Here is a 25,236-nt window from a genome sequence, read left to right as displayed (position 1 = left end):
GACGTTCCGGAGGCAGGTAAGCCGTCTGGAAACGGCCCAGTAGTATGCTTGAACTTCCAAAAAGCATTTGGCAATGCACCTCACCAAAGTCTTCTGAGTGAACGTAACAGTCACAGGATAAAAGGATAAGTGGCTAAAATAGAGGTTGTTGTGAGGATAAAATGAAAGAAGGGTGATGCCTGTACATCACTCCAAGTTCCTTAAAAGAACAGTGGAGTAAGAAGGCCCTACAGAAATAAGAGTTTTTGCAGTAGAAGGTAGGTGAGCAACCGCACAGAAATAATAAGGTTTTAATTGCAAATTAATCCACAATGACAATATAAAGTTACTTACTGTGATTGAAAGTTTTTCATTTTTGTGGTCAAACTCAATTTTTCCAGCATATGACCGCTGACTTAACAAAGAATTAAAGTAGTATTTGCATCGCATAGTTAGGAACCTTCAGAATGAAAAAAAAAACAAAATACCTAAATACCGACTGAAAATACGTATTACATGTATATATTTCATATATTATATGTATATGTTACATATATTATAAAGGGATAAGGAGGAAAAGACCCACTTCCAAAATAAGTATATGGAAATGCATTTTGATTTTTGTTTGAAAGGACCACCCACTTGCCTGAGCAGTTTAAAAATTACACAAGCACTAATATGAGTCAATTAAGATAAGGAAATTCCAGTTCTATGAAGCTCCACAGCTCCCTGAAAAACCAAGTAACATGGAGACAAAGCATGTAGGGCTTTACACACATTCTAACAATTCATATTATACTCAAGACTGGTACTTCTGGGATTATTAAGTACAACTGTACAACATTTTAGAAACTTTATTCAACTTCCAGGTGAAATATGCTGAGAGACCAATTATAAGCAGGTCTATCCTGGCCCATTTTATTCAGTGGTGCTTACTTCCAGGAAAGTGTTCCTTAGGATTGCTGCTTGTGCCTCTGGACAAGCTCTACTTAAAACAGTCATACTGCAAGGATGGTGAGAGGATATACCCTACTAGCTCTATTTCAAAATAAATGTCATAAGGGCTCAATGATAAACTGAGGATTGCCCTAATTGTTCTCCACAGTTAACAATTCCACCAAAGGACAGTTTTCACCTCATGTCAGACCTGCTTGGTTAACATTTTAAAATTAAAAACAACAGCTTGGTGCAAAGGTAACATCCTCAATTTATTTAGCTCACTGGAAGAATGATACAAAATTGTGCGGAAAGGAGTTAATTTATAAGATTAACTGCAGAATCCGAAACAGAATTAGCCATTTGAGTCTATTGAAGTGAATGGATTTTACAAGAGTGTAACTCTGTTTAGAATTGAGTACTATTTTATTTGTAGTTTATTTCTAGTTTGCAGATTCTGCTGTGTTGTCCCACTGGATGTTTTACTGTGAATTTTCTATAAGAATTAAAGTAACAATTGTGGGGATCTCAAAGAATACTGAAGAATGTTTCAGTTTATTAGATTAAGAAGTCTACTCTTGAATTCCTTTCTCAAATTTTAAAGACAGAACACCTAATAGACAGCAGGGTCTACAAACCATATACAAAGGGATCTAGTTTGTGTTAGTTAGAGCCTATGCAGATGTGCAGCTTGTATCACAGGAATGATTAACCATAGAAAATTATTAATAGAGAAGGGATGAAGGGAAAAGAGTACCTTCTGTTGATTATTAGCTACTAAAATTATACTAAATACCAGTCAAATACCATAAGTTCTGGATGGAGTTGGTAGCCAAATTTATTTTCTACTAGCCATCTGCAAAGCCTAATCTCACCACAAAACTACTTGCTTTTTATATTTATACTCTGCTCTTCTGTCTAATGGAAGCATAAAGTGGTCTGCAACATCATTCTTCCTGCCTCCATTTATCCTCACAACAAAAGCTCTGTGAGGCATGCCTGGCCCAAAGTCACCAAGCAAGATTTCATAGCAAAGGGGAGATTTGAACTTTGGTCTCTCGGGTTCCAATTTGACACTCTAACCACTATACAATATTGGCTCTCTACAATAAGATAATACATCATTTTTGTATAATTTCAAATACTATATATTATGTACATTTTTGGATGAGGGAAATGTCTTCATGAAATGAAAAGTAGGTCTGGCCAATTAATAACTTCCTTACATTTGAGTTTTGTTTATAGTCCAAGTTAGGTAATCAAGAGGTTGAGAAAAACCAAACGAAAATGAATAGTAAGAGAAATACTGAAATTTAAAAACTACACTTTAATGCAACAAACTACATTTGTAATGCAAATTCAAGAGAGATATTTCTTCAAACCTAGGGGAGACCCAGATTTGTAGAAAAATCCTAAGGGTTAAAAAAAGAGTGGTTCTAAAAAAGCACACAACTGTTCTTCAGAGGTAGGGGAAGAATGAGCAGAAGCTACTGCCCTCCCCAATCCATAGCCTCATCCAGCGAAACTGTAAAGAAGAAAAGGTATGGGACCCCCCCCCCCCAGCCACTCCTGCTGCTGAAGGGGCAATGTTCTTCCTGCCAGTTCATGCTGAGTTGGCAATGCTGGAGGCAGGCGGGGGAGAGGGTCTGGAAGTCATAGCTGCCCCCCAGCTACCAAATCAGGGGCACTGGAGGTGATCAGGGGAGGGACAAAAGCCCACACTACTGTGGGGGCAGCCCAGTCAGTAGGGGAGGGGGAACAGTGACAGAGAAGGGATGGGGGAGGAAGAACAAGAGTGTGCAGAGAAGAAGAGAGAAAAGAAAGACATGGAGAACAGGATGTCCTCTTATGGGTCCCTGCTTGTATATACAATACATATAATTGTACCCACCTTCTAAAATGTAAAAATGTGTTGTATCTCTGAATCATCACTTCTTCCAATAGCTTAACGAATTTCTTCAAGCTCTTGACTTTACTCTCTGCATTCTGATATTTTTCTTTAGTTTCTTTAAATTGTCTGCTTGTCAGTAAAAGGGATGATGACAAACAAGATGGATTAATTAGCAGAAGACCATGTCTTGTGAATTTAGGACCAGCCCATTTTGTCATCATTCAAGTATAACATTGAAAGACTCCTAATAAAACCACCTGTTAAATTTTCACTGCGGCATGAAAATATTACTGAAGTGTAGGAAACATTTATGACAAAACCACCAACTGCTAATACCCTTCTTCTGCTTAATAAACTAAAAGATCTGTGTCAGAAGAAAAAAAAACAAAAAAAGATTACCTGTGCTATACATGAATAAGATTGTGCACAGGCTGTACCACAAAAATGTCAACAAGAACCAATCCAGATTTGACCACAATTTTCCTCTCATTGATTGTACCTCAATCCATCCCATTCTCATATCAGAAATTCTACTGGACCTCATGCTCAGGCAGAGCTGCAGTGTCTCTATGTGTGGTATATATGGGGAAAGATTTAGATTTATTGGGCACTAAAGAAAATATCAAGAAAAACCACTACAAAGGAGACAGGCAAAAAGACTGAAGAGAAGATTTTAATCTAACTGCTAGGGAATGCAATTCAAGACAACTAACTCCTTGCAGATCATGGTGTAAATATTCCAGGTCCATGTAGTAGTAATTGGGTAGAATTTCACAACATGCCTACAGGAGCTAATGAGAAACATGTTGACCAAATAATCAAAGGAAAAAACGTTCACAAATCGAGCATTCAGAGATGGACAGATATGCCAAGATCAATAACTTGTAATGCACAGCACTAAAAGAAAATATAGATATACTAGGTATATCTGAAATATGATAGATATGAAATAGGATAGAGCAATGAAAACCAGAGAAATAGTTATCCCTGATCGTGCCGTTGGAGGCAAGATGGTGGCATGGGCAGGAGCTGTGTTTGAGCTCTGCCACTGAAACAAACTTAACCACCTTTCTACTAATGTTAAATACTGCGTAATTTTGCTTATTACAACCATCTACTGTAAATTGATAACTACAGAACTAAAGAACAGCTAAAGAATTAAATTAAACTAATGAAAACATCAGAAAACAGTAGCAGCAACAGCCAGCAACGAGTGAATAATGAACGTGTGAGTCAGCATACTGCTGCTTTCGGGCTGAAGGAGGAATCAGCTGACAACATTAAGGGGTCCGGAGAAGGCTACCTTAACCCTGAACTGGACCTGAGCCAGCTACCCAATTACCCAGTGGGGAAGATCACCTAGAGGTTTGGGGGCTGACGTGAACGGGTCAAGAAGGGGAGAGGAGGAGAGCCACTGGAGCGAGCCATCGGAACACTGTGGGAGTGGGAGGCGGCTGCAGAGAGAACTAGAGATACAGCCCAGACAGAGTTAAATTCCAGGGAACTTGACTGGAGAGATGCCGGTTGGTAACGAGGGAGGCAGAAGCTGAGGGCTGGAGGCTTCATATCGTTCGGCAGACAGGCAAGGAGTCTCTGTGCAGGCCAGCTCATCTTGAAAGTGGGTAGACCTTCAGGGGCAATGGCTGGAATTGTCCAAAGTCTTCCAGAGTTGAGAGGTGGCCTCTGGAGAACGCCGAGGACCTCTGAGAGAGAGCTGAGAGCGGAGTCTCTGCAGAAGGATTCGAGAGCCAAAGAGGCCCAAGGGACCCTGAGCTAGCCCTGAGCCAAATATACTAAATTTCAATCTGGACCAAACACAGAGAGTCGGAAGTCTCCTGGAAACAGTGCAGCACTGGATGAAGTTGGCTGGCGTTAAATGTTATTTGGCTGGCACTGAAATCATCAGAGGGTGTCTTCTGTATGGAACAGAACCTGGTGAGGACACTGTGCTTATGGAGGTCTTAAACTTAAGAAGGTGCCTGAATGTAAATAGCACTGAGAATCTGGACATCTAAATCAACTAACTGGAATTTAAATTAATGTAATAGGGGATAGGAATTGGGATTGCTTATATTTGGAAGATGTAAATTGATGAATAAGGTGACAAAACTGATTTATCTCATAAATAATAGTTTATGAATGGAAAGAGTACTGTCCTAAAATTTGAGAATCTGCTCACTATATCAAATGCTAGTCTAAATTGTGGCCTTAAACCTAGAGAATCCTCAGAAAGATTCTCCTGAAAATAAATGAAAATAGGAAAATTAAATAAAAATGAATTTGGTTGTTACAAACTGGAATACTATGAAATGGAATGGTAATGTCAGAATTGGGAACTGGTATTAGAAGGGAGGGGACGGGGTGATTTGGGTCAAATAGTATGTAATTAAAATTCTTGGACTATGGAAATCAAATCCACCTCTGGTTTCATAGGACGCTCACTATATGAAGCAGAGAACATTATTTGTCTGTCACCATACGGAGAATGTGGGTTTAGAGCCAGTGCTGTTGAAACATCTCGTTGTTGGTGGGACGCTGTTGTAAGACGGCGGTGGATGTAGGGAGGGTGGCTGGGAGGGAGCCAGGGATCCCAGTCCACTGGGGAAATGGGAGGTATAGCGGTGGGACACTGTTTAAGCTGAGAAAGTCACAGAGACATGGAGAGGCTCAGTGCCTTTCTAACCTACATCCCATCCCACGCAAGTGTTGCTAGGAAACTAAACTCCCCTTCGACACAGATGTTGTGCAACGTCAGGTCCATAAATAATAAGACCGGAACTCTGCAAGATATTTTTGAAGCAGTTAATATGGACCTGGTGTGAGTGACAGAGACCTGGATGAGGGAAGGTGAAATGGTTGATCTGGGAGAACTGACCCCCACCCCCAGGGTACTCAGTCCTCCATCAGTCTCGAATGGGAGGTCGGGGGGAGGGTGGCAATCCTTATTCCAGAGGCTTTCTCCTTCAGGCCGCTCCCCGCCCCTGAGATCTCTGGCATTGTGTGGGACTAGTGTGGAGTGCCGAGGAAAGTTTGGCTATCTGCTTGGTGTACTGACCACCCAGCGCACCAGCAGATACCCTGTCACACTTGTTGGAGGTGGTTGACAGGGTGGGCTTTGTAGTACCCCAGGCTGATTGTGCTGGGGGACTTCAATGTCCACGTCGACGATGATGCCTCTGTCCAGGCTGTGGACCTGGTGTTGGTCATGGCAGCAGTAGGACTTTCTCAACTAGTATCGGCCCCTACACATAAAGCAGGCCACACGTTGGATCTGATCTTCGGGGCGGGGTTGGATGTGGTTCTGGATATGATAGAGCCAGTGTCATGGTCAGACCACTCGGTCCTGAAGGCTCGTTTGGGTATGCCACCCCCCCACCCTCCGCAAGGGCAACAAACTAATTTATGCTCACCCACAGAGACTTATGGATCCAATTGGTTTCCAGAATGCTCTGCGGGCCCCGATGCTTCATGGCGGTTCGTTGGATGAGCTGGTGGAGGACTGGCAAGGCTGGCTCTTCAAAGCCATGATGAAATTGCGCCCCCTCTCCCTCTTCGCCCCCATAATTGCCAAGCCCCTTGGTATACGGAGGAGCTAAGGCAGAAAAAATGGGAGCTAAAACAGCTAAGGCTGTTTATGAAATCTTATGAGGTGGCAGTGAAAGCTGTGAAAAAGGAATTTTACGCAGCTTCCATTGCATTAGCTAGCTCACGCCTAGCAAAATTATCTAATGTAGTACATTCAATGGTCTCCCTGTTCAAGGGTGACTGTCAAAATTTGAATTTGGACATTAGCTGTGAGGCTTTTGCAAGCTTTTTTACTGAAAAAATCTTGTCTCTCCGCCACGACTTACTGGCCACAGTTGATATGGTATGTGGACTAGAGGCCCCTTGGCCGTCTTCTGGGCTGATATTCGATCATTTCAGTCCACTCTTGGGGTAGGAGGCGGACAGGATTCTGCAGGTAGTGAGACCCACCACATGCCTCCTGGACCTGTGTGCATCGTTGCTGGTGAAAGCAGGTAGCGATGGACTATGGAATTACGTGGAGGCTATTATCAACTTGTCCTTGAGCTCCGGGGTTTTTCCTGGGGATTAAAGGAGGCAGTGGTGAGGTCTCTCTTAAAGAAACCATCACTGGATCCCGCCGACCCAGACAGTTACCGCCTGGTTCCGAACCTCCCGTTTCTGGGCAAGGTGACTGAGCAGGCAGTGGAGAGACAGCTGCAGAGTTTCCTGAAGGATACCTCGGCCCTGGATCCCTTAAAGTTGGGGGTTCGCCCAGGACACGGAATGGAGACACTGCTGGTCGCCCTCAGAGATGATCTTCGCAGACAGCTGGACTGAGGTGGATCGGCACTACTGATATTATTTAATCTTTCGGCAGTGTTCAATACGGTCGATTACAATCTCTTGACCCACTGCCTCACCGATGTGGGGATACAGGGGACGGCACTACAGTGGCTTGTCTCTTTTCTCCACAGTCGGGTACCGAGGGTGGTGCTGGGGGAGAAATTGTCCTCTCACCACCCGCTCCCCACTATTGTTTAACATCTATATGTGCCCCCTTGCCCAGCTGGTGCAAAGCTTCGATCTTGGGTGTCACCAGTATGCGGATGACACCCAATTATATCTGTTGATGGGCAACTGGCCTGGCTCGGCCCCAGATGTCCTGGAGCATGCTTTTGAAGCTGTAGCTGGATGGTTGAAGCAGAATTGGCTGAAATTAAATCCCACGAAGACGGAGATCCTGTACTTGAGTTGCGGACGCATGGCTTTGGGACTCCAGCTTCCTGCTCTCGATGGGGCGGTACTTGTACTGGCCTTGACAGTCAGGAGCCTGGGAGTGATCCTGGATGCCTCCTTGAATATGGAGGCTCAGATCACTGCGGTTTCCAGGTCTTCTTTCTTCCATCTACGACAGACCAGGCAGCTTGTCCTCTATCTCTCAACCCACGACTTAACTACAGTGATTCAGGCAATGGTCACCTCTAGGTTAGACTACTGTAACGCGCTCTAAGCAGGGCTTCCCTAGAATCTGATCCGGTGGTTGCAGCTGATCCAAAATGCAGCGGCGCGTATCATCACTGGAGTGCCGAGAAGTGCACATATTACACCGGTACTGTACCGGCTGCACTGGTTACCAGTAGAGTACCAAATCGAATTCAAGGTTTTGGTACTAACCTATAAAGCCGTATGCAGACTGGGGCCTGCGTATCTTTGGGACTGCCTCTCCCCATATGTGCCCCAGAGGACACTTTGATCTATCGATAAACAGCTATTAATGGTCCCTGGCCCCAGGGACACCTGCCTAGCATCAACCAGAGCCAGGGCCTTTTTGGTCCTGGCTCCAACCTAGTGGAACGCTCTGTCTAATGAGACCAGGGCTCGACAGGATCTGTTATCGTTCCACCAGGTCTGTTAGACGAAGCTGTTCCGCCAGGCATATGGTTGATGCTGGGTAGGACCCCCGCCGGCCAAATAGGGTAGAACGGGGCCCTCCCTATCAGAACATCCACCTCCAAAAGAAATTTGTTTTCTTTTTAATTATCTTTGGTGGTGGTTGGAAGTGGATTAAATTAATTATTTTTGTGCTGCTTTGTACTTGTACTTTAAATATTTATATTGTGTTTTAACTGCAAATTTTAATGTGCATAAATGTAATCTGCCTTGAGCCTGCCAGCGTGGAGAGGGCGGAATAGAAATTGAAACAACCAAAAAAATACATAAATAATAAAATCTACATAAAGGATGGGAAAGGAATATTGAGGATGGTGTTGCATTTCTGTGCTGTAGGGGACAGAGGACTCAATAAATTGGAGAACTTAATATTAACTCAATAAACTCTTCTATAGCATCACTGTGGGTGAAAATACCAGATATGAAAATACAGTATTTATTTATTAATTATCCACCTTTCTCACTGGGATCCAAGGCAGATTACATACTTTAAGAGAATATAATATAATCAAGAGCTAGGACATTCACAGAGCAAAAATACAGTATGACCAACAATTGGGGCATTCAATAAAAACAGATACAATAGGTATGGTAGCTGCAAATTTTAAAACTAGCATAAAGATGAAATGTCAAACTACCCAGTAGGATAGTGGGGACATACAAACCACACTGACCGAAACTTTGAGAGTGACCCTGAGACAGAGAAAAATCGTAATAAGGTAGCTAACAGAGAAATTCTACATTCAGAAGCAGCGTGCTTCTTAATACTTCCCCATTCCCCACAACCACCTCAGTGGGGGAAAATATGTGCTTCATGCCGTGCTTTCCAGACTGATCACCCTGGAAACAGGATTCTGGACTAGATCCTAAATTTCAGTTCTGGCCACTGTATCTCAAAAAAGGATATTGCAGAATTTGAAAAAGGACAGAAGAGGGCAACCAAGATAATTAAGGGGATGGATCACCTTCCATATGAGGAATGGCTGGGGCTTTTCTTTTCAGAAAAAAAGACAACTAAAGGGAGAGGCATGATAGAATTACATTTGGTGTCAAGAAACTGGATAGAAAGAGCCCCCTCTTCACAAAAACTAGAACTTGAGTCCACCCAATGAAGTTGATGGGCAACAGCTTCAGGACAGACAAAAAGAAACACTGCTTTACTTAGGTTTTACCTAAAGAGTAGATAAATGGTGGAATTCACTGCCAATGGACACAGTGATGGCCATCAGCATAGATGCTTTAAAGGAAGGTTAGACGGATTCAAGGAAGATAGGTCCATGGCTTCTAGCCATGTTGATTGAAGGGAACCTCTATATTCAAAGGCATCAGAACTCAGCATATATTGGTGCTAGGTGGCAGCATCAGGGGAAGACCCTGCTCTCTATGCCGACCCTCCAGGGTGACTGGTTAGCCACTGTGTGCAATAGTATGCTGGACTAGATGGACCACTGGACTGATCCAGCAGGATTATACTTATTTCCTTATATGGACCACTGATTTGACCCAGGTGGGATCTTCTCATGTTATGCTGAATAAGAGGGAAAATATGTTTCACCAATTCAGTCTCCAAAAAGAAAAGTATCTTGCATCCCAACCACTGCATTTGCCACTTAAATTTTAATTACACTGAAATATATTAAAATCCTAGCAATGTTCAGAATTGCAAAGATTTTCAAGTTCCAAACAAAACTCAAAGACAAATGCAAGGAATACCCGTCCACACTCAAACCCAGAAAGGAAACAAGGAACAAGTACATTTACCTTATTATTTCTTCTCTATCCCCAGTACGCTCCCTTTCTGAATTTATCTTCTCTCTCAAGCGATTCATTTCCTTATCTAGACTGTTAACAGTTCTATTTACTTCTATTCTCTCTGGGTGGATTTTGGAAGCCGTTGCAATCATTTCCTAAAGGACATGTTAAAATACGCAAAAAAAATTTTCATTAAATCTCTGCTATAGTTTGATTGAGAAAAGAAAAAGAGCAAATACAGAAAGGCCAACTTAATTTTATTTATGAATCTTCATTCCAGATAGGCACAGTAAGAACTTGGTGTGTGTGTGTGGGGTGTGTGTGTGTCGCAAAATGTTTTGGGTTGTTATTTAAACAAGAACTATATTAAGATGAAGAGAAACTGCTTCATATTATACAACCTTTTTTGATCATTCAAATCATTTTGTGTACATGGCTCACCTAATGTTACCCGATACATTAACTGTGCAATTCTAAACAGTTATACCATCTAAATCCATTGAAGTCAATGGGTATAAAACAGCACTGTAGTTTATTGCGATCATTTACTGGGATTTCTCAGTCCACATCTTATAATATTAGTCTTCTTTTCTTCATTTAAAGCAAGACATTAGTATATTCTTGTTCTGCAGCATTAGGGCAGGAAAATCTTTCAAAGGTTAAAAAAAGATTACATATGCAAAATATAGCTTCAGAACACAGAAAAGTGCTATTTTCACTTAATGAAGATTACCACTCTAATGCTTCAGAACCAAAGAAGAATTACATAGCTGGATCAGACCAAAATTATTTCTAGAATAATGAGCTGACAGTTGCTTCTGAAAGATCATAAGGGAGACAGTTACCAGTAATGTTCTTCAGACCAATTACCTTTTTGAAACTGTGACTAGAACTCTATACAGTATTTTAAAAATGGCGATGCAAGTTCACTGGCAGAGATGCTGTAATTGTATTTGATTGTGTACTATACCCATTAAGGGACCTTAAAAAATTACTGAGACTTCTTTCCGGAAGTTAAATGATCTGATATAGAAGAGCAAGATTTGGGCCCTGCAGCACTTTAGAGACCAACTAGATTTCCAGGGTGTGAGCTTTTGCCAGTCAAAGCCTCTCACAAAATCTCACACCCTGGAACAGCTTTCCCTGTCTGTGCAGAAAAGGAAGCTGGAAGCAGGGAAAATGATAATTTGTATGTGTGTGAATCTGGAAGACAGGCCTCCTTCCAAGGATCTTAGGCAATGCATTAGAACGCATACAGGAAATACAGTCTATGCTAACGCAAGCCATATTTTAAAATGGCCACTTGGCTGTTTACAGAAATGTATAGAGATGACTAAATGAAAATGAGCACAACAGAATGCTTCCAAATGCATTCTCAGCATTTAATGGACATCTTGCTAGCAAAGACAGACTTCATAATCAAATCAAATACCATCAATTCTCTCTCTTTTGCAGCTAGATTATTTTTAAGCTTTTTTATGGATTCCAAATGCTCGTTCTTTTTTCCCTCATAGTGTTGCATAGCATGTTTACTTTTTTCCAGTGCTTCATCTGCTTTATTTAGTCCATCCTGTTAATAGCAAATGAATATGAATGTCAATTGGTTACAATAGTGACTTCAAGTCATTATCACTCCATTCAACCTATGCTTTCATGTATCTTATAAATGCAGGAAAAGAAGGTAACAATGGGCATACAAACCACGTTCTTATATTTATTAGAAAATGGAATAAACTATACTAGAAAAGTAACAACATTATTGTTTTTGGTCTCAAAGAGATAAAATAATTCAGATCATACCAACCTGATTAAACTCCATTGCAAGTTTCAAGTGGCACAAAACTCAAGGCAAGTAAGAAGAAAAACAGCATATTATGCTGTATGCAACCCTGCATACAGCATATTATAATCACGTCACTAGATAATTATCCTGCAAATTTTACCATTCATCATATAACAGCAAGTATAGTTAGTTTATGCTATTCTCGGTTTTGTATTTCCTGGTCCTTAGCTACTGAGACAAGAAATGCTGAATAGAGAATACTGTGTTATCTCAATTTAAAGGTCATCAAATGGTTCCATCCACATTTCATTAAAAATCATGTCACACTTCTCATACAAGTTCTTATAGACTTCGTGTCTGGATATCCCCTCACTCTGAACAGCATTTTGTTTTCAAATTATACATATTGTGTACCTTAACTGGGCCTGTTTCTTCTTCTACTTGTTCAATTTTGTCTTTTATTGCTGCTAATTTTTGTTCTGCCTCTTGTAGACTATGTTTCCCATCCTCTATTTTCTTCTTCCGTTGAAGTATATCCTCGTCAACAGTTTCAATCTTCTTCTTGATCTCTTCAGCTTCATCTTCCTGTTAAAATATTTTAAATTCCAATGGCAGGTTCTTCATTTAAAATGTTAAAGCTATTGTGTATCTATGGTAATTAAATTAGCCTTGGGCCATCCAAGCCAATCTCACGTTTAACTGAAGTGTTCCAGAAGCATGCTGGAAGAACACCACAAAGTGGAAAATGCTAAATTTATTTCTGTACTCCCCATAAACTTAAAGTGAATATAGTCACCATCTCACTATTGGAACAGTTTATCATTTTTTATTTTTTATTAAACGAGTCAAAGGAATCATCATATCGAGACAGCTTCATGATAACTGCAAATGCATTTATGTATACAATATTTTCAATTTAGAACATTAGTAAAGTTCCGGAATTAGCTTTAGTTAATTTTAGAAAGTTTAAATTTAGACTCTCTTTATGTTCACTTAAAAAGTGGAAAAACATATCTACAGAATTCTTATTAACTATAAAAATTACTCCCCCCCTTACTATTTAGGAAAGTGTAACAATCATTTTCTTACTAATGTGGAGATGAGGGCTGACTGCTGTTCTTCTAGTTTTTCAAGATCTGAAATTTCTAGATTTATTTTTCTCATATCTCCCTGAAATAACAGTGAACATAAGTTAGTTATTGCTAGCAACATTACTGACAAGGGAAAGGAAGAGACATTCAACAAAGACATTTAACTATAGGGATTAAATATGGGTAAAAAACATTAATAAACCAAATTGTGAACATTTTTGCAACAATTATCTGTGCAAATAATATTGGGGGAAAGAAAAACAGGGTTCTACTTACCTGTAACTGTTGTTCATCGAGTGGTCTTCTCTGCAGGCACACACTTGGACTGCACATGCACAACCCAGCCATGGAGAAGATTTCGGGAGACTACTGCTATAGTGCAGGAAAAGGAGCTGACCCAAACTGCCAAAGCCATCAGTAGGAGTGAAAACAAAGTAAATCCACACCAGAATAATGGAAACAGTGAAGCAGGCGTGATGGGGTCAAAGAAAGGACCATCAACACCATCAACAAACCTTGCGCTGCTAGCAGAACAATCTGTACAGCAAAAAACAGCCAGGAGATAAAACATAAAAACAGATTACCTTGCCACTGGATTAGCAAGGGCATTCCCCAATGATGGGGGGACCAGGAAGCAAAGTAGCAAACAAAAAGGCAGGCCATGGACCATCTCAGTGTGTTGCAAGGCCAAATAGCCCAATACTCCAATCAGAGTATCTAGGAGTTCGTGCCAGTTAGTCAAGGAAACATAATTGCAACGTACTGCAATGATATGGAGCATTTGCAGTAAAACAAAAGACAAAGAAAGATAAGGACTATCTAGTACTTTTGGTGAAAGTAGTAGTAGTATGACAAAGTCATTTTGCAGAAGATCAGAAGCAACCTGGAGGCACACCCTCATAGCAGGGCCTCCACACCGCAGAGGCAGCCTGAGATGGCACTAAATAGGAGTCACAGCATCACGAGAGTGTCCTAGGAAGAACAGAGCACTGAAAGCATGAGAATGGTGCATATATGCTCTGTCTAGGAAAGAAGAAAACAAATTTGGGTGTCCCATGAAGTGTGAAACTTAAACTGAAGACCACATTCTGCCAAGGTGACACATACAAGTATGTAAGAACACAGAACTGCAATTGTGAAAGTGAAAACACTGAACAATCTTAGTAAAATTTGGATTGACTAAGATGAAAAGGCAAAGGAAACTCTTTTTCAACTAGCAGGACAAAAAAACCAGGGATTGCTATGAAAAGGTCTTTAACCAAACAACCTCAAGTGGGATACCCTAGCTGTCATGCATTTTATAAACATCCAAGACATTAGAACTCTGCCACTAGCAGTCTGCACCCCCAACAGCAGAGAGACTCTACAGGAAGGGTAGAGGGTAGATGCATGAATAAGACAGCTAAGCACAACTGTAAAGACTACAATACATAAAATTAGATGACCTGAACCTAAAATAGGTTTTTCTATCTGTCCTCCTTAACAAATAAAGAGCACTTTAAAAAACCCACCCCTTTTCAATCTCAAGGGGGCATACTGAACAGTTCAATTCATGGGGGGACAGGCGACCCCAAGAGAAGAGGTGGCGAAGACCTTGGGTCTACTGAGCCAACAAAGCAACACAGGTGTAAAAAAGAATTGTAGGTAACCTGAGAGTAGTGGACAAGGCAGTAAACCACTGAAAAGTAAATCATCACTGAGGATAGACAAATGAATGTAAAGGATTAGACAACAAGCCAGTTCTTCCTCAGAGAGTATTGCTTATATGGACTGAAGAATACTGTGTGAAGTCACAGTAACACTGTTGTTGTTTTTTCATTTAAGTCCTAGCATGGACTAGGGCAGTCCAGCTCCAGATTAAAGGAATAGATTCGTCACATACACTACAGTTATAGGCTGTGAAACACAGAGATATCTGAAGGAGTAAGCTGAACTCACAAAAGCTCATAACAAATCAATGTTAGTCCTTAGGGAGCCACTGTGCTTTTATCTTATTCTACAAAGATACAGTCTGCTACTGGGATGCTCAATGGCCTCAATTTATAACACTTTGGCCAATACCCTTTATGCAGCAGGATAGGGTTAACAATTGTTTCATAATCCCCTTCGAAGGGGATGGTAAAAGGACCATAATGACCTGTTGATTAGCAACTTAAAGAAAAAATGCAGCAGGGGAATTCTGCTTCCCAGATAGGCTAACAGCTTACAGCATCAGTGTGAATTAGAGATGAAGTGCTATTTAATCTGTAGGCCATCAACAACAATAATTATGCCCACTGGAATGAAGTTGCTATAGGTTTACAGCAGGGGTTCTGACAACAGCCAATTCAATGAAAATTTGTGTGTCAAGGACTTCTTGCCTTGAGATACCCTTTCTGAGTAGAAATGTAAGACGTCGTTTAAAAAGATAAGTGTGGAGTTTATCTAATCCCCATATTTCAGCCCCAGTGAGGACTCAAAGTGGCTATAACCTTTCCATTCCATCCACACAACAACCCTGCAAAGCAAGCCAGGCTGAGAGAATACAACAGGCCCAAGGTCACAGGCAAGCCCTTCAGGTAGAATGGTATTTGAATTTGGATTTCCCAGATCCCAGTCCAATGCTCTAACCACTATACCAAACTGGCTCTTGTTAGAAATTGAGTCATACAAGAATGACCCATAGACAGGATGAGCACAATTGCAACAAGAACTCTCTCCTAGTGGCAACTGTAATGTTGTGGAGTCTGTTTTATGTTAGTCCCTGGATACTAGAATTTGAAGCAGTTTCAGTCCAGGTTTTACTCGTTTCTGTGTAAACTGGCTGAAGGACTGCTAGGGAGGGCCTGTGCTAGGCTTGTGTTATTTTCTTTGTTTCTATGTTGACTAAAAGAGACCTTCTGCACATTCCTAAATGACTGCTGAATCTTACAGCAATGAGACTGAAAACCATGGGAAGAGCCAACACCATTTCCTGGTAGGAAAAAGGGAGCACAGACATACATGGAAACGACAGGAAAAAACTGCCTTCAAAGAGCACTGCACTTAAACATGTAGGATAAACCTTTAAGAACAATGCTTTCTGAAGCTTTATCACCTCTGTTAAAACAGAAACAGCTGAGGAGCCTCAATTATTACACTGATGGTTCTAGGCTGCTATGTCACTGTGTATTAACTCCTGCTCCTGGGATTGCACCACAGAACCAAGGACAGCCTGGGAGGAGGAGGGATTTCTTGAGCAAGACAGGCACATTTCCAAGGCCTTGGGGAAAAACTCCTCAGCCTTGGATCCCAGGCCTGGGTTAAGTTACACCTCAAGGATTCTCCCCTCAGAGCTAACACAGCCAAGGGAATGGAGGGGCCTATTCAGGCTGGCAGGTAGCTAAAGCCTTTAGGGAAAAAACATAGCTTCCAAATCAAGAGCTCTGTTATGCTACTCCCCAAATGTCTCCCCTCAGAGCGGACACAGCCAAGGAGGAGAGGGGGCCTTTATCCAGGCAGGCATGTAGGCAAAACCTTTGGGAAAGGGTCTGGGAACCAAGAGCTCCATCAGGCCACATTTCCAGGCTTCTCCCCAAGCTGGCACACAGCTGCAGCCTTGAAGGAAGTGCCACTGTGGGAAGGCTCTGACAGGTCATATCTCTGGACTTGCCTTTAATCTGGACTTCTCTTTAATCAAGCTGGTACAAAGCCACCACTTTGGAGAAGGAGCCATTGTAAGGCGGCTTTGACAGGCCACACCTCTAGACTTAGCCCTTGGTACTCAAGGGTGCCAGGGTGGAAGCAGGTATCTTTACACAGGCTGTCATTTTCCAGCATCTTGAAGAAGCCTCTCTTGAGCCGTAACAACGAAGTGAAAGAAAGAAACCTTTCTTCTTTAAATGTAGTTGTATTCTTCACTAGAATGTCTATTGAGGGTTAAAAACTTTAAAAAGAAATAATTCTCCTCAGCCTCATGGATAAGGTGAGAGAAAAGCAGAGAACAGCAGAGAAGAACAATAGAGGTTTTCTGAGGTAATAGCATCCCTCCTCCTGGTCATGCGATGTTTTTGGCAGGAAAGCACCAAAGGGAGGAAGGACGCTCCTAGTCTTCTAAAAAGTTCTGGAAATCTTCTCTGTGGCTGGTCTGTGCATGCGCAGTCCTAATGTGGGATTGCTCAGAAGCTATGAAGATGACCTTAATTTATGATAACATGATTTGAGAAGTGAAGAAGTACACATTTGCATCATGGAGTGAAAGGGAAAATTATTATCGGAGCATTATTCTGGATGATTCTAGTCAGACCAGATTCAGATATACGCATGTCGTTAAGAAGCCCTAGGCATCTAATGAGCTTTCCTACTTCAAATCATTTTATTCCTGGCAAGAGGTAAACCTTGATATCTTTGGTCTGTTACGTACACAAGTAATACTACTAAACTATCTTTGCTTCCATTTTTATCCTTTACTACAGCGTAACTATTTTGCATCTTTAACACTGACTAACTCAACAGAAAATTATACCACCCACTACTGCTACATAGATAAAGGAGAGTAATTACGTGAGTCCATAAAAATATCTTACCCAAAGATCTGCAGATCACAAGCAATATGTCCCTTCTAAGAAGCTCCCAATCAATTCAGCTTCCCATATTTATAGGTTTTAAAAATTATTTCCTAACTGCAGCTAGCTGTCCCACTTGATAAGGGTCACATTCTTGGTTTACTCATCTTCTAATTTCAAATACCACATGAAGTTATCTATTCTTGAATACCTTCTTAAAATATATGAAATTCTTAGTTCATTTTTATCATAATAAAGTCTATTTACAAATAGTGATTACAAATTTCTCATACATAAAATATCCATTTAGCCCTCAACCAATATACCTCATCTTTAAACTACATCTTCCGGCTGTGAAGCTGGATATTCTTGCCATTCTTAGATGCTTCTGCACCAAGAATATGTACTGATATGGGTTAAACATTATCTAATCTACAAAAGGCCATTTTATTGTGTCCCTACTTCATTTCTTTCCTCTCTCCAAGGGCATAATAGATGGGGTCAGAGTGGGTCGACATAAGACCTTGGAATCTCCCTTGTTTGTGAAGTATGGGGCGGCATCTCAATAGAGAATTTTAGCCCTGCAGTAACCTTACTAGGAGGTGAGGGAAATCCTCTTGCTGGAAGAGCCTGGTGAAGGCTGATACTGTACTAGAGGCTTTCTTGCCCAATCACTCCCCTTCTTCTCTGTCAACCTGCATAAAGTTCGAGTCTGAGTGATGAGAATCTGAATGGCCAGAAGGGGCAGTGTGGAGCAGCATGTTGGCCATGGAGGAGGGCAGGGAGGTTATAGCCTTTTTCCACCTGGAGGAGATTCTAGAATCTGCACCTCTGGAAACATGCCGGAGGTCTGCAGAATAGATGTCAGCTTCATCAGAGGAATGCTTGTGATGAACCCTAGAGCTCCTCTTGAATCTTTTGGAGCATGGAGGGGAAGGAAATGATGAAGACAAGAAGGGAGAGCGGTCTGCGTTTTCATTTTACCCTTCTTTTCAGAAGCCCCTCTTGCATCTCTTTAATGAACTGATTAGTGATCCAGAAGCAAGTGACTGGTTTTAGTGATGCCCCACCTGAAGAAACCCAGAAAACTATTTATAAGCCCATTATGAAGCTATATAATAGTTTTTACATTCCTTCTTTAAGCAAATTCCATGCCCCATTAGATCTCTCTCATAACAGGATATGTGAAAGCTTGTAAGTCTAAAAGACAAATATGAAACCTTAAAATTCAGAAGAAAAATGAAACTATTCAAAAGATGCTGTAGTAAGTAGCATACAGCCAACTGCAATTAATTTCTAATATGTTTCTTCCTAAATATTTCTTACCTGTATTTCGTTTTGATGCTGCCGATGTTTATTAAGAAGGTCTTGATTCTGTCTTATATCGTTGTTAGTAGAAGATATTCGTTGTTGAAAAAAGGAAAGCTGAGCTTTTTTGTTTTCAATGTCTTTCTCCAAGTGTCTTAAAAGAAACAAAGCATTATGAAGGTGCTTGCAGAAAACTGATCTTCCCATTAGAAATTCAGGAACAACAAAAGAACAGACTGCTTACTTATAATGGATGTTGTTGAGTGATTATCTGAGCAGTGATACGTACAGGAATGCTTTATCCTGTATATAGCTTCAAATAGAATTTTCTAAATCTAAGCTAAATGCAATTTTGGCAGTAGATCTGCCCCCCCAATGCTGCAGGTACGAATGTGTATGCCTCAAGTGGGCAGAGCTCAATGTCCTACTCAGGTCTTCCAGAGAATGACTGTTACATGTGTGTGATTGCACAGAAGAATATCCATTGCAGGTAAGCAATTCATTGTTCTATATGGTTTTTGTGCATTCACCCATTTAGGAAGAACAGAAAGCTGACCTATCTCAAGTGGGAACAGACTGACAGACTGTTAGCAATGCTCTTCCAAATTCAACATTTTGGCACATGGGAGGGTTTGGGAAGAAATGTGTTAAGTATGCCCTTGTGAAACAGCTTGGAAACAGCTTGGATATGAAAATCTGTCCTGCCATCTATCAGTTCATGGAATGCAGAGATGGAGGCTAGCTGTACCTTGATGGAGGAGACTAGAAGTGACAACAAATATTCAAAGATGTGTGATCAGGCATGAGAAGGGAGAGTGCCCTGTTGATCTTTATAGTCCATTGTCACAGTTCTGAAGCCTTGGCACACAGAGTCAGCGTTGCCATTACCCCTTGCTTGTTCAGGTAGTAAAGTGTAAGGGAAGATTCCTTTCAATTAATCATGAGGCCCAAAAAGGACATAGTGTGTATGGTGACATCAATACGGGTCAAGAGCAGCTCTCTCGATCGGGCAACTAAGAGTCAATCATCCAGGTAGGGGTAGAGCAACCCTGTGATCTGAGGAAAGCAACTACAATGGCCATACATTTGGTAAAGACAGAAGGTGCAGAAGCCAGCCCAAAGGGGAGGACGGTATACTGGAAGGTTTCATTTCCGTATCAGAATCTGAGATATCTTCTGTGCCTCTGGTGTATGGCAATGTGAAAATATGCATCTTTGAGATCTATTACAACAAACCAATTATGTGATTCTAGGAAGTGTATCACATTTAGAGAGGGTTAACATCTGAAATTTTTCATCTGTGATGAAACATGAAGATCTAAAATGGGATGAACACCACCATCCTTCTTGTCAACCAGAAAATACTTTGAGTAGAATACCAGGGGAGACTCCTCTTGGGGATCCTCTGAATAGCTCCCTTGGCTAGTATATCAGTAACGGCCAGGAAAAGGACCGGAGAGGGAGATGATAGAATATTCCTTGGTAGAGATAAAGAGGCAACTTTGAAAAATGCAACCGATAATCTTTCCTATACTATTTTCACGCTGTGTAATTATTTTGTCCAGAAATGAACTCGGTTGTACTGGCCATGGGACGGCCAGTAAGAAAATGGACTTTTGGCCCTGGGAAGATTTTGGAGATTAAGGCTGAGGGTTTGGGGGCCTCATCTAGGTCGATTTTTTCCCACCTATATGCTGGTTCCTCTGGGACAGGTTGAGCCAAGCGGCCAAGGCATAGGCACTGGAGGAGCTGCAGCAGACAGAACCAGAGATGGGGCCCAGGTAGAGAAACTGAGGGATGAGGGGGGGGCGCTCTGTTCAGCAACGCTCTGTTTCAGCGGGAAACACCTGAACATGCACGTTGGATGAGTGGACTGCCCCCTAGAGTTTTAGAGCTAGAAAATCTTTCTCCAAGGCTGGCCTGCAGCTGCGCAGTCCCAATGTGGAACTGCACAGAAGACCGATGACAAATATTTGGTTCTTGTCAGAGAATTTAAATAGAGGGCTAGGGCCCTGCACATATTCCAAGAGTAGAGCATTCTTTTCTCCTCTGAAGTGGGTTTTAAAAGACCTCAGGCAAATATCTTGACAGCAGTGGAAAAAAGAGACTATCTTTGGGAGAAATGTGCTATCTGGTTGAAGGACCACTTAAACGCTGGGAAATAGTAGCTAAAGTAGGTCAGAATGGAGCACACAGAATTCACTTCCTCTTCTTGCAGAGGCAAACAGTCACAAGGAAAGCCACCTTAAGTGTCAAAAAGTATCAGGTCACATCTAATCAGTGGCTGGGTATGTAGACGGTATGAAGGAGGCACATAAGATATGACAGACCAATTCATTGAAAAATGATTTAAACAGAGTCTGCATAAACATCACAAAGTTCTCTGTAAGAGGATGATGTGGGAATAATGCTACTAAGTAACCTCTTCAGGGGGATACAGTTAGACCTTGACAATGTAAGTGTAGAAAGTATTCTAAGACATACAAAAATCATGCAATATATACCATCCCAGTTCTTGGAAGTAGCAAATCTGCAAAAACCTTTCCACTGAGCAGAGAGTGAGCATCCTGTGGATGGCTTACTAACATTTTAAAGGACACAATCTGATGGTTGTGGTGACTTAATCTTCATGCTGTGAGGCATAGCCTTTTGACATCAATATGTAGAACTGTACTGTAGAAACAATGTCTATTTAGATGGCCAGGTATACAAATCTTACCATAGGAGGAGCTTCATAAATCACAGTTGATATGGCCAGAACACTCCCAACAATATACAACTGGCCTTGTCTCTATTTTGATGAGTACTCAAGAAAACAGTTATTGGTGGAAAAATTAAGAAAAGCCCCGCCCAACCATTCAGCTTGCCTAATACAGGTCATCAACAATTGGTTGATTTTCATCTTTATTTTGTAATAAAAGAGAAGGTTCCAAGGATAGTATAGATGGAATTGAAGTAGCTCTCGCAGCATGTGACACAGCTTGAGGGCCAGGGTACTCAGAACATGAGGACTGTTTCTGGGGCAAGTCATGGACACAGGTGGTTTGTAGACTGCACCTATGGTGCCAATGTATTGCCAGTCAGGTGGCATCACAGAGTAGAACGTAGCCGCAAAGAGTACCTTGAATATCAGTCACAGTTGTAGTAATAACAACTAGCACATGGGCGTGTAGTCATATCTGTCATCAGAAGAGTAATGATAATGAGATTGTGAATCATGATCATCACGTAGTCCAGTATTTCATTCATGGTATCTAAGATATGAGTACTGATCCTGGTACTAGTTTCTGCTACAGAGTACAGTTCCAAAGTGCTTCTTGGGAGAACTATGGTAAGAGGATTCAGAGAAAAAGTAATACAGTGATTGGCCCTGAGAAACACATCATAGGGATGGATCCCCAAGGAAGTGAAGGACCTCTGGAGTTGTCTCACTTATTTGGCTTTTTAATACTGAATCAAATAACGGACATATCTCGTCATGCATGTGGTTCTTGTGGAGCCTATGGGATGGTGAAGAGGTCTAGAGATCTATCGACAACAGGTATTTGGGGTATCAAAGTTCTTGGTCATCATAGGTTCCAAGGTCTCTGGTAGTATGCTCTTCTTCCTGGACTGTTTGACTTATACAGGTGCTGTTCTTGTGTCTCAGAACTAGTATCTCAGTCACATGCAACGCTCCTCTTTGACTCTGTCAGCTCAATCAGGTCTGATTTCAAAATCTAGCTTCTTTCAGTTCCCACCCTGTCTGAAGTCTGGAGACCAATGCTGGTGGTCCCAATGTCTAAATGGAAGAGAGGACAGTGCTAGGACCAACTTCGATCCTGCCTGTTTCAAGAGTGATATTTGATCTGATGTTGATGCTGACTAGGAGAGGGCCATGGAGTCTGTAGACAAGGTGGGCTCCCAGAGGAGTGCCCTTCGACATGAGGAGCAATTTCAGTGTGCCTGCTTTATGAATCTCTGGTGATGGAGACACAAGTCCTCTGCTCTTCCTCCAGAAAGAGAAGACAATGATTATGTCCATCACTGCTGGACAGTTTGTCCCCAAACCTAAAACAATTTACAGTTGTGTGGAGTGGCATAAGGCATGAAACGACAACTACAAACAATTGAGAGATTGACAGAATGGTAGAAAGACTGAGACATAAAAGAAAGGAGGGAAGAATAAAAGTCCTAGTTAATTAATTTTTACAAAGAATTTTTTTTTTTAGGATGTAGCTGCTGCAGTAGGCAACTAGCAAGTGAGCCCCATTGTACACTGGATCCTCTGGCCTCAGGGTGGGCAGAGCTACTGCACAATCACTTTCAGTTTAACCCTAGAAAATGCCAACCAATACTCTGTGATGACTCAAGCAATCCTATATGTCTGAATGCACAGAGACCAGAGAGAAGAACTGAACTGAACCAGTTAAAAGAATTCTGACCCATTTTAGAGAGAATGCTAGTAAATGTTTTACACTAACCTTATATCTGCTTCGACATCTCGACTGAGGAACCTGGGCCTGGTATTGTCAGAAGAATAATATCGATTGTGAAACACCTGATCCCCATCAGCAGTGAATGCTTCTCTGCAATTTTTTGGAGGCTTTTGCATCACCATTACTTCACGAGCTTCCTCATTATTCTAATGAGTTAAACAAACAAACTCAGCAATCCACAACAACCATCAGCAATAGTATCTTCTCTCGTGTGTAATACTTAGCACAAATAGGAAAAAGTGATTTAAAAAGTAATTTGACCTCTAGAATTAAATTAATGACGCTTAAGGCCCTCCCTGGTCCTCTCATGTCCTGTGCAACTGAATATGAAATTCTGCTAAGGAAGCATGGGCACACTCCAAAGTTCTCTTATCTGCAGCAGATCTGAATCCATCTCTTTGGAAGACAACAATCTGAGGGCAGAATTTTTTGTCTTCAAATTATGGCTATATTTTGTTTCCACAGAGTCAGCAAGTGGGATTGCTACGAACACCACGGAATCTAATTTACAAATTAAACCAGACCTCAATCTCTGCCTCACTCCAACACACACAGAGGCCACCAAGTGTTTCCCTTACAACGAAACCAATAAATCAAGTCAACAAGCATCTGATGTTGCAAGTGTGTTGTCTGTTACTGGCAATACAATTCAATATCGTAATCTAACATTTTTGGGTGTTGCAAATAGTAGAACTGCAAGAGTTAAATCTTACTTTGATTAGCAAGATTGTTTCTATACCCCGCATGTCAATCAAACAGTTTGCAACCACAGGATTATCAAACTCTAGTGCTGTCAACACTGAGGGGTAGACTGGATGATCAACTGCCCTACAACAACAACAACAAAAGGAGTTAAAGCACAAATATTCATTTTTCAACTGTGACAGCATACCTAAAGAAGTATTACAAAAGAGAGAAGGCACAATTACAGAACATTTCAGATACATTCTAAGAACCTGAAAATTATTGTATTTGAAAAGGTTCACTTAAGATCAAATATTAACTTCTAATAATTAATTCAAATATGGCAATTTTAAAAAATATAGCAATGTTTGTGGGCTGCATTTTAGAAATTCTAGAAGTTTATACCACTGTATTCCAATTAACTCCCAACTTCATCAAAAACGTGAAGCAGACAGAAGCAATTCATGTATCTGATGAAGTAATCTCCAAACATCAAATTACTACTGAATTCTGCACAGGAGCAGATTCGTAACTTTGGGGGTGTGCTGCTGAATCATGGTCTCTGGTTGGAGGCTCATGACTTCTCCATATTAAGGGGAATCATGGTGCCAAGACTGGGATGAAAATACGAGAGGGATCTATAACCTTGGAGAAGGAGAACTTCTCAACTTTATGCCCTTCTGCATGAAGATGGCAGCAGGGTAGATGGTTGGACAAGAAGAGAGCGCTGATGTTGATGGACGGGTGAGTTGGACGAGTCTTCTAGGTGCCACTTCTCTACACCCAACTATATCTGATGATGGACAGACAGCCTGACTCTGCCCCAGATGTCTTGGAGCATGCCTTCGAAGCTGTGACTGGGTGGTTGAAGCAGAGTCAGTTGAAATTAAATCCCACAAAGACTGGGCCCCTGAATGTGGGTCTGGGGGCCAGGGGCATGGGACTCCGACTCCCCGCTCTTGATAGAGCGCTACTTGCACTGGTTTCGAGTTAGGAGCCTGGGAGTGATCCTGGATGCCTCCGTGACTATGGAGGCACAGGTCACAGGTCTTCATTTTTCTATCTAAGACAGGCCCGGTAGCTTGTCCCCTACCTATCAACCCATGACTTAACTGCAGTGATCCAAGCAACAGTCACCTCTAGATTAGACTACTGCAACTTGTTCTATGCAGGGCTTCCCCTGGCCCTGATCTGGAGGCTACAGCTGGTCCAAAATGCAGCTGCGTAATTGCAAGGGTCCCAATTAGGGAACATATAACACCTATACTATGCCAGCTGCACTGGTTACCAGTTGAGTACCGGGTCCGGTTCAAGGTTTTGGTGTTGACCTATAAAGCCCTATGCGGACTGGGCC

At 41.6% G+C, this 25,236-nt stretch overlaps 1 protein-coding gene across 2 annotated transcripts in view; it reads right to left on the bottom strand.

Moving 5' to 3' along the window:
* The window catches only part of SMC6 (structural maintenance of chromosomes 6), a 69,037-nt gene that overhangs the window by 15,326 nt on the left and 28,475 nt on the right, over window positions 1–25,236 (bottom strand). For both annotated transcript variants that reach the window (XM_054975619.1, XM_054975626.1), the window contains exons 16-24: window positions 23,912–24,026; window positions 23,184–23,344; window positions 18,739–18,874; window positions 12,888–12,968; window positions 12,213–12,383; window positions 11,448–11,585; window positions 10,025–10,170; window positions 2,807–2,932; window positions 334–439 (exon numbers count right to left, since the gene is read on the bottom strand). In XM_054975619.1, the coding sequence (XP_054831594.1) occupies window positions 334–439; window positions 2,807–2,932; window positions 10,025–10,170; window positions 11,448–11,585; window positions 12,213–12,383; window positions 12,888–12,968; window positions 18,739–18,874; window positions 23,184–23,344; window positions 23,912–24,026 (1,180 nt within the window). The remainder of the gene's footprint in view (window positions 1–333; window positions 440–2,806; window positions 2,933–10,024; window positions 10,171–11,447; window positions 11,586–12,212; window positions 12,384–12,887; window positions 12,969–18,738; window positions 18,875–23,183; window positions 23,345–23,911; window positions 24,027–25,236) is intronic.

The sequence above is a fragment of the Eublepharis macularius genome, chromosome 1, assembly GCF_028583425.1.
Source record: "Eublepharis macularius isolate TG4126 chromosome 1, MPM_Emac_v1.0, whole genome shotgun sequence".
NCBI lineage: Eukaryota > Metazoa > Chordata > Lepidosauria > Squamata > Eublepharidae > Eublepharis > Eublepharis macularius.
Note: the sequence above shows the minus strand (reverse complement) of the source record. Positions and strands in the feature narration are given on the sequence as shown.